This window comes from Hippopotamus amphibius, chromosome 4, assembly GCF_030028045.1.
Source record: "Hippopotamus amphibius kiboko isolate mHipAmp2 chromosome 4, mHipAmp2.hap2, whole genome shotgun sequence".
NCBI classification, from domain to species: Eukaryota; Metazoa; Chordata; class Mammalia; order Artiodactyla; family Hippopotamidae; genus Hippopotamus; species Hippopotamus amphibius.
The window spans coordinates 68,311,039-68,327,964 of NC_080189.1; the positions used below are offsets into that span (position 1 = coordinate 68,311,039).

General features: G+C 35.4%; 1 protein-coding gene across 6 annotated transcripts in view; it reads right to left on the reverse strand.

Annotated features, from left to right (window-relative positions):
* Positions 1–16,926, reverse strand: part of DGKB (diacylglycerol kinase beta) — a 623,008-nt gene that overhangs the window by 534,845 nt on the left and 71,237 nt on the right. For 3 of the 6 annotated variants that reach the window (XM_057731677.1, XM_057731673.1, XM_057731675.1), the window contains exons 2-3: positions 7,672–7,748; positions 4,037–4,057 (exon numbers count right to left, since the gene is read on the reverse strand). In XM_057731677.1, the coding sequence (XP_057587660.1) occupies positions 4,037–4,057; positions 7,672–7,748 (98 nt within the window). The remainder of the gene's footprint in view (positions 1–4,036; positions 4,058–7,671; positions 7,749–16,926) is intronic. The other 3 variants (XM_057731678.1, XM_057731674.1, XM_057731676.1) reach the window with 1 other exon arrangement.

The following is a 16,926-nucleotide window of genomic DNA, read 5'->3' on the forward strand; positions in this document are numbered from 1 at the left end:
AACTGGGTTAGGGAATTTACTAATTATTTTCAGGGCTTAAGAATTCCCTGAATTGAAGCATTTGTCAGCAATTTGTAAAATATATTTCATAGTTTGACACATTTTGATAGCAAAGATCACCTTGGCCATTTTTGTTTCTCCCACAGGTCCAGATACAATATCCAGTATATAATACATATATGCAATAAATGCATTTGGGATGCAACCTAATAACTTTTGTTCCAAGTGCTTTCCTCACTTTCTGTATGTTTCTCTCTCACTGGTGGGTGTTTTTATGTCAAACTCCTTCTTAAAGCTTCCAATCTCTCCTTTTAATCTTTACAGTCAGTGATATTAGCCATAAATGGAAAAATAAAATTAGGCATTTGCTTAAAATGTTTGTTGCATATAATGGAGAAACTACCTAAACATTATTGTGTTCTAGGAGCTGCACTAAGTATGTTATGTGTATGCTATCCTTCAATCCTCACAATAACCCTATAAGTAAATGCTATGGCACTGGCACTCCTACTTTATAGAAAACAAGAAGCTGAAGCTCAGAAAGGTCACGTAAATTCCCCAAAGCCAAAAGCTCATAGCTAGTGCCAAGGACCTAAATATTTCTGACTTCAAAGGCTACCATGTTATAGTTAATCAAAGTTTAATTCTAATGACAGATTTTGATTTTTCAATATTCATACCTAGTACAACTGGTTTATCACTGTCAAATGTATTGACTAGTCTATCAATAAGCTAGCCATTAGAGAAAAAGGGAAATAAAATAAAGTATAAAAATAAAAAGTAATGATATAACTATCTCTACTCAATTCCACAATCCTGAAAACTCTGAGTTGACTGCAACATTTTGACATTCTAAGTGTAATCTATTATTTTTTACCACATATCTGAAATATGTTAGGAGTAGCAATCACCTAAAGAGTTTGCTCTACTTGTTCTTGCAAAAGTGCAAAAAGATTACCTGAAGATCCCAGCATCACTTTCTCTCTAACCTGATTTTCAATAATTTAAATTATTTAATAAATGTAATGAAACAGCAACCTATACAGAATGTTTAAATACTGCCTATCAAAATTAGCTGTTATTAAACGGAGAGCTACTAATTCAATTTTCAAATTATTTAAACTTGTTTTTAAAACATCTGTAGAGCCATTAGTATAATTGTATCTTATATGCCTTAAATATTTACCTATTTTAAAATTTCTATATATCTATTACAGAACATTAAGGGAGAAATAGATCAACTGTGATATATCAACTGTGACAGATATCACCTAGACACTTGAAGCAGTCAAATCATTAAATTTCGGATAAGATGTAGCAGATGATCCATTCTCAAATTCTAAATGTTTTCATAGATATAAAATAGTGTGGTTTTTTGTAAATGTTGAGATTTGATCCTCAGTGCAATTACCAGAAACCTGCAAGAAGTTATTCAAATTGATTTGTTTAATTATGGCATAACTAATTAATGTCACAAGTATCTATGCAAATATTTTCTCAAACTGTTGGACGTGGTACCATTCTATGCGAGAGCAATTCTCTGAGTATCAAGGCATACAAACTGAGACCACATGTTGAAACAAAAGTTTCTATGTATTTCAATAATAATTAATACATGATCAAAATTGGGTAATAACAATTGTAGTAGGCATTTTATTCTTCAATTTGGTGGTATGTTTTCAAAACTATTCTGGTTGTAGGTTTGATAAGAAGGGGAAGGTGACTGCAATTGTGCTGATGGTAATAGGGAAGAGAGGCAGAAATACTGGTTAATGTGCTACATCCATTCCTTGCTAACTAACTGTCCTGGCATTTATGCAGTTGTGGGAGGTGGAGCAAATATAACAGACACCATAACGCTACCACCAGGACAGCATTCTGGATTGCAACCGGACTTGGCAGGGGAAGCAAAGCACATGTCATGTCCTCCACTCCTACTTCATGGTAGAAGGAAATTAATTTAACGTTGGACAAGACATCAGAGTTACAGTTATATTTCCTCACTTTACAGATGAGAAAGGTGAGGCTCTGAGAAAATCAACGTTACAGAATTGGTTGGGGGTATCTCAGATATTCTCCCTTTAACCTTTCATACATTCTCCAGAACTTTCACATGAAACCACGTTGCTCCCTACAGTGTCACCAACAGCCACTGCCTCAAAACATTAATAGAACACCTGTCAGACATAGAGCTAAGTATTTTATAAATACTTTAGACTTCAACCCTTTTAACAACTCAGTAGAGTCAATACTCTCTCCATCTTATAGTTGAACAAACTGAGGCTAGGAGAGGTGAAGTAACTTGTCCAAGACCTGCTCACATGTGATAGATGTGGGATCTAAGCTCAGTTCATTTGGATTCCTAAGGCCACGTTTTCTCTGTTATACTTTCCAGGTGCTTTCTTTGATGGCAAAGGTTGAGTTCGGTTCTGGAAGGACAATTACAGCTTACAGTACAAGGGTATATATCATTCCTAATAATTATAATAGTGTCAGTATCCTTGTTAAAGACATTTAAAGTATACATTAGGCAGCAGCATTACAAAATGTATGTTCTGAATTCCCAGGTTTCCTCTTAAGGGATTGAAGCAACTCACTTGTCTGAATATAAAGGGTATACACATTAACATAAACCCAGTATAGAGTACTGAGTACAAAGATAAGGTACGCCCAGGGAGCTATGAAAACTTAACTCAGCCTTGGGCCAAGAATCATCTACTGACAGGAAATATAAAAAGAAAATCCTACACTCACTGAACACTGATAGACAAAGAACACATATAGAGCAGTAAGTATGCATGCCCTCATTCTTTTTCCCTTTGGCTACTCTCAGCTTTCCAGGTTCTTTCTACTCTGCAACTGAAATTGCTTCCCCACTAAACAACTGCATATGGAACAAAGACTGAGCCAGGAAAAGGAAGGGAGAAGCTCACTCTGCTGACCCCAAGAAAAGACAGGCTCATTTGTCACCAGTGTTCAGACAACCTGGAGTAGGGATGCCGGTTGTGCAGAATGATGTGTTTGTTGACCAACGAGCACAACAAATGTCCTTTAAAAGTGAGGGCCTGCTTCATAAAAGCAATTGTTTACTGTGAGGAGTTGCCTCCTAATAATATAAAGCCCATGTAGACTGTCTTTGGAGGAGCTAGTAGGTTTCCACAGAGGTCAGGTCTGAAAGGGGCTAGTAAAAATTGTCACCAGCAATGAGTTGCCATTTCAGTTGTGCTTCATCCTAAGACCAGTGTCTAAGTCAGTCAGGATCATTCTGATATAATCTATTGTACTGGGACATGTTGGGATGAAACTACAGTGCTCGTTTCCATTGAAACAACAGGGAAACTTGTGAATAAGAAGCAGCTAGTACATATCCAGTATTGTCCAAGGGAGATAATATTATGATTTTAGACAACTCATGCATTTTAGTAAGATATATTCCTAGTAGGATATAAACATCCATTTAGAGAACTCAAAAATGTGTTCTAATTCTATGCATCCAACTGAACTATGGACCTAAAACTTCCTTGACAAAATGGACTTTACTAGACGAGAGTGGTTGAAGCAACAGATGGGTTACTCTTTTTCTCAGAAAGGTGAAAATCAAGAGCTTTTCACTCATTTTTTCTTTACAGATTCTAACAGCACCATAGACCAAGTAAAAAGTCTTTATCGATCGCATTTAAAAGCAATTATTAAATCTCCCACTGTAAAATAATTTGACTTTCATTAAATAAGTCATTTTATCAGAGCCTGATTATGTTTTGGTGAAATAAGAAAATTAAGTTGAAGAGTCTACAAAACTGAAACCTGCACTCTGGACCCTTTTTGATTCTACTGAGGTATCAGCTCCTCCATTTGAGTCTTTAATTTGAACAAATATCAGTCACTTATAACTTTATAAATATTACAGTTAATATTGTATATTATATGAATCTTATTGGTACAGAAGTATAGCTCACTGATATGGATGAGATATACATAGCTCACATCAGAATAAAGAAAGAAAAGACAGATTTTAATAGAAAAGAAAATGTCTTACTTGATTAAGAATGTCTTGTTTCTGTGCATGCAAGGAAAGAAAGAATACATGTGTTAAGGTAAGATAATTTATACTTATCAACTCATATTGCTGATAATTTAACTAAAAAGTCAAGTTTACAGATTGATTTTAAAACATACCCTAGATCCATGGGTCTAAAAATGTGGTTCCAAAATCGCAGCTTCAGCATCAGCTAGGAAGCTGATAAATATAGAAATTTGTAAGCCCCATTCCAGAAACTAAGGTGGGGAGGCAACAATCTCTGTTTTAAGAAGACCCCCAGGTGATTCTGATGCCAGCTAAAATTTGAGAATCATTGAATCACTCAATCTTAGAATGTAATAAGCAAACAGTTCTGACACGAAATAAATATAATGAATAACACATACAGTATAATTAAAACCTTCCAGAGGAGAATATGAAAATATAATAGTATATATAAAGATATATTTGATTATGCTTATTCACCACTCCTAATGTTTCCTTCTATTAGAATAACGTACCTAGCCTCTCTTCACCCCTTTAAAGATAAATATTTTTCCATACATAAGGGCCTACTTAATTTCTTCCCATCTCTTTAGATATCAAAGAAATAATTTGGTGTGGAATTTGCAATCCACGGAAAAAATATTTATGAATGCCAAACTGATTCTTCCTCATATTATAAAATTCTATGACTCTCATGAATCAGTCATATCTGAGATGTTCCGACTGTGTTTTACTATGAACCTTCTCACTAAGACTGGACGGCCACTACAATCTACCTGTAATCATACTCTTTATATTGTTCACGTAAGATTAGGTGGAAGCTAATAGTCATCTTTTACCTTGTTCGGCATGAGTCAGTAATAATTATGTGCAATGGAACATGCCATGCTCATTACATAAGCAATGCCATTCAATGCATGAGAAATACCTTTCTCTTCCCCTTTTCCTTCTTACTTCCCCAGGTTTCCCCTCTCATTCTAATGGCCTAGCCAATTAAGTGAAGAGGAAAGGTCATAAACTGGTATTCCAAACAACTAATTGCAGATAATTAATTGCAGTTATTGTCACAAACTAGATGGTTAATCTTGGGAAAGTCATTCTACTTTCCTTAAAATGAGTTCATTTAAAAACTTTATAATTGCATTTGTTTGGTTATCTCAAGACCTTTCTCAAGTTTTTAGTCTTAAAGAATCTTTGAAGCCATTGTTTAAATTTATATTTTATGATTCTGTCATTTATTTCCTCATAGGAATTAAAAATAAATGTCATCCATACATTACACTTAATATTTCTCCTCTCTTCAAACAGACTTAAACAGGTCACATTTTCACTGGATTCAGTTTTTATACACAGAGCTTTTATAATTCAATAGTTCAAGTGAATGATGGAAAACATAATGCATCTACCGTTTAAGCAGCTTTACTTTATAAAGGGGAGAAGTGATTTAAGAGATATTTAGGTTGTTCTCTCTTTGCAAATATATTTTATATGGATGATACAGGCCATGTCTATTTTAGAAAACATAGTATAAGTCATTTATTCTAAAGCAAAACTAGATTAATCACTTTTCTAATTTTTCTTGTATAACTGAACATCAATTAGATAGTCATCTACGTCTACTTTGGGCTCAACTTGACCAGTCAATAGAGAGTGACAACTTCACATGTGAGTTGACAGTATGAATTACTTCCTACTAGTAGAGTAACCTTTTGTAAAGTTGATGAAGGCATGTACTGAACATAACCTCTAGGCCTTGTTTATTTCTAAACATTGAATATTCTTAAGTATTTCCTATTGGCTTTTGTAAAATACATACTAGTATTTAAAAGACTCATAAAAACTTCAAATTTTTCTCCTGAAGGAAAAATACCTATCAGCTTCAAAATTAGAGAGTGGTTTCACTCTTAAATTAGCAATACTTTTGGGTCTTAATGAGATCTAACTTTTTTGTTTTTCAACTGTTCATTATTTTAATAATGAATTTCAGGAGCAGATCTGTGCACTTATAGAGAGGTATTACATTATTGAAAAGGCTGACATCATATGTGTGTCTAATAATGAATCTAGTAACTACCTCAATAAATCCAGTATATGGTGACTGATAACCCTCGTGAAACATATAATATCAGTAAGACTAAGTCTTGAGAGCCCTTTAAATAAGAAATAATTGAAGCAAAAAGTCTACTTTGCGAACAAGATCACATTCCAACTGAATTTAAGCCGACAGCTATCTTTAGGGAGAAAAAACTGGTGTTGTCTCTGCATGCAGACTGGATAATATACATGTTTTCAACTATGATTGGGAATGTAAATATTAATTTTTGGGGTCATATGGTAATTCAGTAAAGCTGTCATCTTTACCTTTCCAACCCTGCTTTCTTGGTCTTTGAGATTTTCAGTTCTACAAATTTATCTGCCAACATTTTTTTTCTCACTCTAAAGCATCTAGGAAAATAAAACGTGAGGAAAATGTAGGCTAGATGTCTGCTTTTCTCCCCCATGATATAGGCAAACTGGAATGGCTTTAAATTGTCTATTTTCTGCATCACTTGTAGGCACTAAACCCTAACTTTATTTTTAAAAAAGAAAATAAATCTTAGGTTAAAGAGTTGAAAGGTATAGTTATGTATCAGAATGTAAACAGAATAAAAATATGGAAGGAAAAATAGTAATTATTGGAATAAAAAATAGTAAGTATTGGAAATACTAAAAGGAAATTATAAAAAAAAATGAATATTCTGAGGTCAGAATTTAGAGATTGGGTTTTGACTAAAATATTAGTTCTATAAATCCCAGAGAAGTAAAATATTAAGGATAACCAAGAACTGTGCTTTTGTAAACATTCAAAACCACAAAATGACAATGATAACAAAAAACAGATCATAGTTTAATCAGCAAACAAATCTATCAAATGGCTAGATAATATATCCAGGCAAAAGAGTCTTCTACGAGGGGCAGTTTGTTTTCACTCCTATACAACCCAACTATCACTTGGGGAAGCTGCAGAAGAACTTAGAGCAATGATGATCAAACATTTAATATGCAACACTTCTCAGCTAACATTAAAGACCAGGTTATTAACAGTTAGGAGGGGAAAGCCATTCATTCAAGCAAGGTGTTTCAAAGCGATTGACAGGACACCCAGTTCTTACAGGGAAAGAATTTCAGGGACTCATAAGCTTATTGGTAACAGGTTAAAACAAGGAGAAGAAATTCCTCTCTTTGTATCCAAGCTTGCTCTTTAAAGTAACAGACCACTTATATCCGTCACAGAATCTTTTTTCAGTCAAGGCAATACTGCCTGCCCCATGCCTATTTTCATTTGGGATTAAAAATTGTAGGTCATAGAGTGAGAGTCAGACACACTTTCTCTCCTTTCTATCTAAAACTGTTTCCTGACTTTTAGGAAAAGAACCTAGTGTATATTACAGATAATGTATACATTTCCAAGCACACGATATAGAAATATTATTTTCATTAGCAAAATGTTTTTGGGTGAAAAAGTAGTACACCATTTAATGTTATCTTCCAGAATAGCATTTCATTATGAATTTCCTTTTGTATATGAATATATATTTCCAAGAACTCTTTGTTAAGAAATCCCTCCTCCAAACATCTATATGAAACTTAAAGAAAAAAGGTTTTACCCCTTCAGGATTATACTTTGCAAGCACACCATCACCATGGAATTCTTCAAGAACATCTTTTAATTTCTTTGTAGAATCTATAAGAAATAAAACACACACACACAAATTATTTATATATGCTACTGTGTAGTTATATAATCCAGTTGAGAAACAAAGACTTCTTAAAATATAAATATCACCCAATATTAAATTTTAAGACAAACATGCAAAATGATCTTTACCTTTTTTGAAGGGCCATCAAATTGGGAAAGGCAATCTCCCACACACACACACACACACACACACACACACACAGAAACAGGAGCATTCCCTGGCAGTCCAGTGCTTAGCACTCAGTGCTTTTCACTGCCAGACCTGGGTTCAATCCCTGGTCAGGGAACTAAAATCCATCAAGCTGCACTGCGCAGCCAAAAAAAAAAAAGGAAACACAAAAAGTATGTTTTGACCAAGAATGGGCCATTGCCTGTGTATTATATGAATTAGTATGCAAATAAATGAGTACATAGTATGCTTTTTCCCTTGTTTTCTTGATAAAACAACTTCTAAATGAATGAAATAGTCTTAGTTTAAAAAAAAAAAGTACTCTTTGTTGAACTTAACACACAGTGCATTTTTCATATGTCACTCCATTAACTAATAATAGCTATGCTGGATAAATAAGAAAAACAGACTGAGCTCCGCCCACCCAGCCCTACCCACCATCAGTCCCTCCCATCAGGAAGCACACATGAGCCTCCTAGATAGCTTCCTCCACAAGAGGGCAGACAGCAGAATCAAGCAGTATCAGCAGTATTTCGTCTTGCGGAACTGAAAACCACAGCCACAGAAAGAGAAAATGAAAAAGCAGAGGACTTTGTACCAGATGAAGGGACAGGATAAAACCCCAGAAAAACAACTAAATGAAGAGGAGATAGGCACTCTTACAGAAAAAGAATGCAGAATAATGATGGTGAAGATGATCCAGGACTTTGAAAAAAGACTGGATGCAAAGATCAAAAAGTTTACCAAAGACCTAGAAGAATTAAAGAGCAAACAAACAGAGATATGCAACACAATAACTGAAATGAAAAATACACTAGAAGGAACCAATAGCAAATTAACTGAGGCAGAAGGGCGAATAAGTGACCTGGAAGACAGAATGGTGATAATCACTGATGTGGAAAAGAATAAAGGAAAAAGAATGAAAAGAACTGAAGACAGCCTAAGAGACCTCTGGGACAATGTTAAACGCACCAACATTCGCATTATAGGGGTCCCATAAGGAGATGAGAGAGAGAAAGGACCTGAGAAAATACTGGAAGAGATTCTAGTTGAAAACTTCCCTAACATGGGAAAGGAAATAGCTACCCAAGTCCAGGAAGTGCAGAGAGTTCCAAGCAGGATAAACCCAAGGAGAAACACACCAAGACATATAGTAGTCAAGCTGACAAAAATTAAAGACAGAGAAAAGTTATTAAAAGCAACAAGGGAAAAACGACAAATAACATACAAGGGAACTCCCATAAGGGTAACAGCTGATTTCTCAGCAGAAACTCTGCAAGCCAGCAGGGAGTGGCATGATCTATTTCAAGTGATGAAAGGGAAGAACCTACAACCAAGAATACTTGACCCAGCAAGGATCTCATTCAGATTTGGTGGAGAAATCAAAAGCTTTACAGACAAGCAACAGCTAAGAGAATTCAGCACCACCAAACCAGCCCTACAACAAATGCTAAAGGAACTTCTCTAAGCGGGAAACATAAGAGAAGAAAAGGACCTACAAAAACAACAACAAAACAATTAAGAAAATGGTAATAGGAACATACATATCGATAATTACCTTGAATGTAAATGGACTAAATGCACCAACCAGAAGACACAGACTGGCTGAATGGATACAAAAACAAGACCCATATATATGCTGTCTACAAGAGACCCACTTCAGACCTAGGCACACATACAGACTGAAAGTGAGGGAGTGGAAAAAGATATTCTACACAAATGAAAATCAAAAGAAAGCTGGAGTAGCAATACTCATATCAGATAAAATAGACTTTAAAATAAAAAATGTTACAAGAGACAAGAAAGGATATTACATAAAGATCAAGGGATCCATCCAAGAAGAGGAGATAACAATTATAAACATATATGCACCCAATATAGGAGCCCCTCAATACATGAGGCAAATGCTAACAACTGTGAATGAGGAAATGCAAGGCAGAAATAGAGACACAGATGTAGAGAACAAACACATGGACACCAAGTGGGGAAAGCGGGGAGGGTTGGGGGGGAATGAATTGGGAGATTGGGATACCAAAACAAAACAAAACAAAAACAAAAACATAAACAAACAAAAACAACAGAATCCATTCAGAGGCAAACTATAGATCTTAGTATTTTGCAGGCACTTTTAGAGAGAATTTTCTAAATATACATAAAACTCAACTTATTTTATATCAACTAAGAAAAAAGTTCAGATATGTTATGAAAAGTATTTTAAACTATGTTTTTTTCAAAATTTTTATAATTTTCAGGAGTTTTATCATATTAACAAAAGGATCTTGAATTAATATGTGAAATAATACCATGGAAGAACACAAATACTATGACACAAAAATTATACAGAAATATAATAAAAATATATGTATTCAATCTACTAACATAACATTCTCATAGTTATCAAAATATAATTTTGACCAAGAAATCGCAAAATTATAGTATATTTAAATGAGAGGAAACCAACACCTAACAAATATTGTTGTCATTTAAATATTCAATGAAGTTTAAATAATAGTGATAAAATGAGCTTGAAATTAAACTGCGGAAAATAATCAGAATGTTTTTAGTTTCCTATTAGGGAACAGGGCCTGGATATTATTTCCTGGCATTTGTATATAATCCTATCCCCAAGACTCAGTAATATTTGAACAACCATAAAACATTTTCTAGTTCCCAAAAAACTAATTTACAAATGAGCTTCTGAAATACTCTTAGAAAATTCACTCTTAGATGCCCATCAAATGTATCATGCCTATATTTTATAAATTATACTTTCATTTGGAATTTATAAATTTGTTTCTTTATATCTTGAATTCTGTTTAGTTTTATATGTATGTAACTTTTTTTATTGCATTAACATTCACACAACATAAATTTACCACTTTAACCATTTTAAAGTGTACAATTCAGTGGTTTATTAGTATATTCACAATGCTGTGCAACCATCACCACTATCTATTTCCAGAGCATTTTCTTCACCCCAAAAGGAAATCCCATATTCTGGGCATTTCATATAAATGGAATCATATAATGTATTGCCTTTGTGTGTGACTTCTTTCACTTAACATAGACTCTTCAAGGTTAATGCATGTTGTAGAATTCCTCTTTACAGCTAAAAAAATTCCATTTTATGAATACACCACATTTTGTTTATTCATTCATTCATAATTTGAATTATTTCCATGAATAATTGAATAATGATGCTATGAACATTCACATATACATGTTTTTGTTCTAATATATACTTTAGTTCTCTTGGGTATATCCCCAAGAGAAGAATTGAGGGTCATATGGTAATTCTATGTTTAATGTTTTGAGGAACTGCCAAACAGATTTTCACCGGGCTGCTCTATTTTACATTCTTACCAGCAATGTATGAGGGTTCCAATTTTTCCATATCTTTGCCAATACTTGTTATTTCTTAGTTTTTTATTTATAGCCATCTTATGGTTATAAAATGGTTTTGATTTCCAGTTGAGTAGTCATTTACTAATGACTAACGATCTTGAACGCCTCTTCATGTGCTTATTGGCCATTTGAATATCTTCTTGGATAAATGCCTATTCAGATCTTTTGATCATTTTTTAACTGGGTTGTTTGTCTTTTTGTTGAGATTCTCGGGTGGGGGTGTGTGTGTACGTGTGTGTGTATGTGTGTGTATGCATGCACTATAACACACCTGAAGCCTGTACAGCTTCCTATGTATACATTTTTTTTCATTATATATTTTGCTAGCACTTTCCATACTGTGATCAAGGTTAATTTGTTATATGTGTCCCTTGATAGATTGTAGTTGCCCTAGGGAAGAAAATGCATATTTTCATTTTTGCACAGCATTCAATTTATTATGAAGCTGAAACAATAGTATTGTAATAAATATTGGGATTGAAATGATCACAGCTATTCCTAAAATACAACAAATTACAGTAATTGCTTGACATGCTCCTTGGCAGAAACTTATACTACTTCAGAGACCAGGTGACATATTAAAAAGAGACATGAAGCTGATTGCTTATTCTCAAATCCTTCTCTGTGGATGATAAGGCACTAAGTTAGCAGAACACCTTTTACTTCCTCTTGTTTATAGATGTAGATGCAGATCCCTCTGGACATACCTACAGAGACATACACATATATAGAGGTGTAAATCCTGGAATAATATATCCCAATAGACTATTTTAACCGTCACTTGGCTCCATGAAGAAACTGAAGTGGAAGAAGAAAAATTTGGTTTCTTATAGACAGGCCTTCCACAGAACTTTAGACATACCACCTGAAGATGGGCTTTTCACTTCAGGTATACATAGGAATGAAAAACACATTCAGTAATCATTTATAAATGCCCCAGAGAAGGCAACAGCCTTCAAAATTATTCATGTCACTTTTTAACAGTTTATTGGAATGTTCTTAGTGGGAGACCACTAGGAATAAATTAATGAATTAAGAGCCAAAATCTCTGTTTCTGTGACTGCATTTTCCATGAACTGAGGCTCAGTGATCATCTTGGTCTGGGACAATTTAAGAAGCTCTGATTCATATTCAGATGACTCACCATCAACTCAACTCACTCCTTTTCCAATTCTCAAGTTCCATTTTTAACGTCTTGACATCTGAAGTTTACTCAGAATCCAATTCCCACTTCACAATCTAGCTCAGAACCTGGAGCCTTATCTTGCTCTTCTCTTCATGTCGCAGTAACCTTTCACGGGTCCAATCTCTCTAAGACTGAGGTCTTGACTTTTCTAGCCAATCTTCTATAGATGCAGATTTTTGTATGGTACATCAGAGGGTTCCAGATATCTTACCTTAGCCCCATATATTTTAAACAGAATTGCCTTATGTAAACTGTCTACATATGTGCTTGGATTCCCAAATTGCACTAGATTGTGAAATACCTACTGCTGTGTTCTATGTACCTTTATAGAAAAAAACACGCATCTATTTATTTTGTAACTCAGGTGCTTTTCTGGATTTGCTCCTATTACCTATAATCATAAACATTACTAACTTTTTGACTATATCAACTCTGAACCATGTCTGTCCAAAACAACATTGAGCAGGACATTCCCCAGAAGACCAATGGATAGGATTCTGCACTTCCACTGCAGGGGGCACAGGTTAGATCCCTGGTCCAGGAACTAAGATCCCTCAAGGCGAAAACAAAAACAAATCAAAAAGCATTGGGGCAGCAAAGAGAAGAAAGGATGCTTAACTATGTCCCACCTACCCTCTAGTACAAGACATACCAAGGAAGTGATGCCTAGATGAACAGACAGTAGTTGAGTGAAAGACACAGTTTCAGTCATATTTCAGCTAATATTGGAGCTTCAAGTATGAGAGCACAGTGACAGATTCCAGGCTGACAAATCTAGGCAGGGAGCCAGACAGGCAGGCAGCTGTGAACTGGGAGATCAATTCACAGTTAATACGTATTTGTAATGGGACAAAGGTCTGGCTTCCAAGAAGACTGACAACTGAAATGCTGGGCAGCCTGGTTCAAACAGCTAGTTTAACCCTTGGGATAAGGGATCAGGACAGATACTCCACACAAAATATTGGGTCTCCCAGAAAGCAAAGGAGGGTCGTGACTTGAGGCAATTCTGAAATACAGGGCTGATTCCAGAGTCATGGATGCTTGCCTTGGCTTCTAGGGTAGGAAACTTGCAGAAGAACACCGGATACCAATTACTGCCTTTTGACTAGCATATCCATCTTACGAGGAAGTAGTTTAATGCTAATAACCACAACAAAGACAATGGGGTCATTTGGGGTTGTCTTTTCTATCACTCTCAGCATCATCTAAAAAGTCAGGTGATACTAAGCCTAAAGGCAAGAGTAATTTTGTTCAGCAAACACCTTTGATATCTGCTGGAATAGAAGAAATCTACCTGGGGATTGACAGAGGAGATTTTGGCTTGTCTTTCTAGCACCTGCTCTAGTGCAGAAGTTGTTCCAGAGATCCTCTAAAGTGCTCAGTCCCTGTGAATCCTCTCATGTTTGGCTGAGTCACATAATATCGAATGCCATGAGAGTTAACCTAGCTACCTTTTAGAAAGGTACAGTTAGGAACATTCTGAATGTGTACATGATTTTCAAGGAAAAATTAAATCCTTTTATATAATTCTCACATAAAAAATAAATTGGTAATTGTATTTGGCAATGTTTAGAAAATAGAAGAATAAAGCTAACGGGTCCTAAAAAATGCAGCCAAAAAAATAGAACACTTCAAATCTCTTTAGGTGTCTGTTGCATATTGAATGAACTTCCTTTGTGATTTCACTGCCTCTTTGCTTCTTTATTCCAAAAAACTCAACATACATTTGTCAGATTAATTGCAAAGGCCCCATGGAGTAATGGAAAGATTTAAAGCCAGATAAATTTGGATTTGAGTCTTGGCTTCAGAACTCTTGGCTGAATATCTCTGGGCATATATTTAACCTCTCTGTGGCTCAGTTTTCTAACACTTAAAATTGTAATAATGGTAACGGACCTTGAAATACTGCGTCTAGCAAAGTGTCTAGTGCCCAATAAATTCCTCTTCCTTTGTTCCCTCCTAAACAGACTTCAGACATCGTTCAATATTTCCTTTGTCTTTGAAATGAAGCACAAGCTCCTCCTATTGGCATCATAAACGTGTCAAAATATGATTAAAATCTAGCTACAAATAATTATTTTCAGTGCCTTCCATATTTACGATTCAATATATAAACACACAATTCCCATGGTATCTCATGATTTCAGAGCTTTTCCTTTTTCCATGATGTTTTTTGCTCAGCATTCCCTTCAATGTCAAATGAAGTTCAAGCATAATGTATGCCATAGTTTACTTGTCACTTTGTCCACAAAACCTCGCAGGGCCACCTTCAACTACAACAGATAGCAATTTGCCCTGTGTGGAACTCCTCGTAACAATTCTCTTAGAATCTATACCTGATTTATGCATTGAGTACCACTAACACTATGAATTAAAGTTTGCATGTATAGAGTGTTTTGGAGATTGCAACGTGTTTTATCTTATCTCATTTAAAACTCAAAATTACCTTATGACTTCATCAAACTTTCTCCCCATTTAACACATATAAAATCAAGGTTAAAGAAATCATTACTTATTCAAAATCACACAGATCAAAGAGATTGAAGTAGTCATCCAAATTCTTGTATACAATATAAATCTGGTCTCTTTATGTTGGAAAAAGAACCAATGGAAATTTCCATTACAGCCAAGTCATCTTCTTGGAGTCCACGATTTAAGTTAGTTCAGAGCATTTTATTACTAGTACATGGAAATATTCTATTTCTTTTTTACCAACTTAAATTAAGAGATGAAAAATATATCTTCTACATATACAAGAAATACAACAGGAGGGGCCAAGATAGTGGAGAGAAAGATTCTGAGCTTATCTCCTCCCATGGGCACACCAAAATTACAACTATTTACAGAGCAACTATCAATGAGAATGACCTGAAAACTAGTAGAAAAGATCTTCTGCAACTAAAGATATAAAGAAGGAACCGCAAAACTGTAGGAGGGATGAAAATGTGATATACTCAAGAAGAGCAAACTGGAAGGCAATCACAATTGCAGAGCTTCCCCCCAAGCAGTGAGGGGCCCCACAGCTAGCTCTCCAGCCCAGGAGTCCTGCACCAGAGAGGCGAGCACCCAGAATATCTGACAATGAAGGCTACCGGGACTGGCATTCAAGAGAATGGAAGGGCTGTAGGAAATAGAGACTTTCCTGCTAACGGGCACAAGCAAAGTCTTCACATGCTCTGAGACCCAGGGCAGAAGTAGCAATTTGAAAGGAACCTGGGTCGGACATATCTACTGATCTTGGAGAGACAAGTCCCTAGTGTCTCACCCTGGGGACACAGGATGGTGGCAGCCAATAGTTTTACCACCCAAATAACAGTCATAGCTTCTATGAGAAGATTATTATACTCCACTGGTTAACAATAAGACTATCTGACTTATGAAATTCACTTGTCATTTTTAAAAATAAGTTTTTAAAGAACTGACTGTAGATTAATAATCCTGTCCTTTATTTGCCAAAGTAAACAGTGCCATGGGTCCCTGTTTCAGTGAGGACACTGGGTTTCCAGGGAAAACTGAAAGATTTGTCAACTTGAGAGAGGCTACCAATACCTTTAATCTTCACATTACATGAGACCATGAAAAAGTCATCTTTTAGTTCTCTCAACTCAGTGCTTTCAAAAGTTTCCTTCAAAATCTAGATTTCCCAGAGGACTTTTTTCCCCTTTTCATGAAGGATATTTGTGGCCTAGAAATCTTTCCTGGGCCCAGTCACAAGCATCTTTACAGTGGCTGTTTTAACCCTGTAGTAGTAGCGTTGCGTAGCTGCAACTGTCTATAGAGGAGACTCTTCTGATATAAAGACTGAGACTGAGCTAGAATTCATGTGCATAACATATTAGCACAGATCTTCCACAACTTACGATGGGGTAACATCTTATAAACCCAACATAAGCCGAAAATACCATAACTTGAAAACGCACTGAATACACCCAACCTAGCAAACATCACAGGATAGCCTAGCCTAACGTAAATGTGCCCAGAATACTTACATTAACGTATGGTTAGGCTATATCATCCAACAAAAGCCGATTTTATAATAAAGTGTTGAATATCTCATGTAATTTGTTGAACACTGTACAGAAAGTGAAAAACAGGATGGTTGTACGGGTAGACAATGGTTGTAAGTATATGGGTTGTTAACTCTTGCAATCCTGCGGCTGACTGGGAGCTGCAGCTCACAGCTGCTGCCCAGTGTCACGAGACTGTAATGTACTGCATACAGCTAGCCTGGGAAAAAGATCAAAATCCAAAATTCAAGGTACAGTGTCTATTGAATGTATATGTATATTTCTTTTGCACCACCATAAAGTCAAAAAATCTTTAAGTTAACCCATCGTAAGTTGAGGACCATCTGTAAATGATATAAAATTAAATTTCATAAGTTAACATTTCCCTTAGCTATA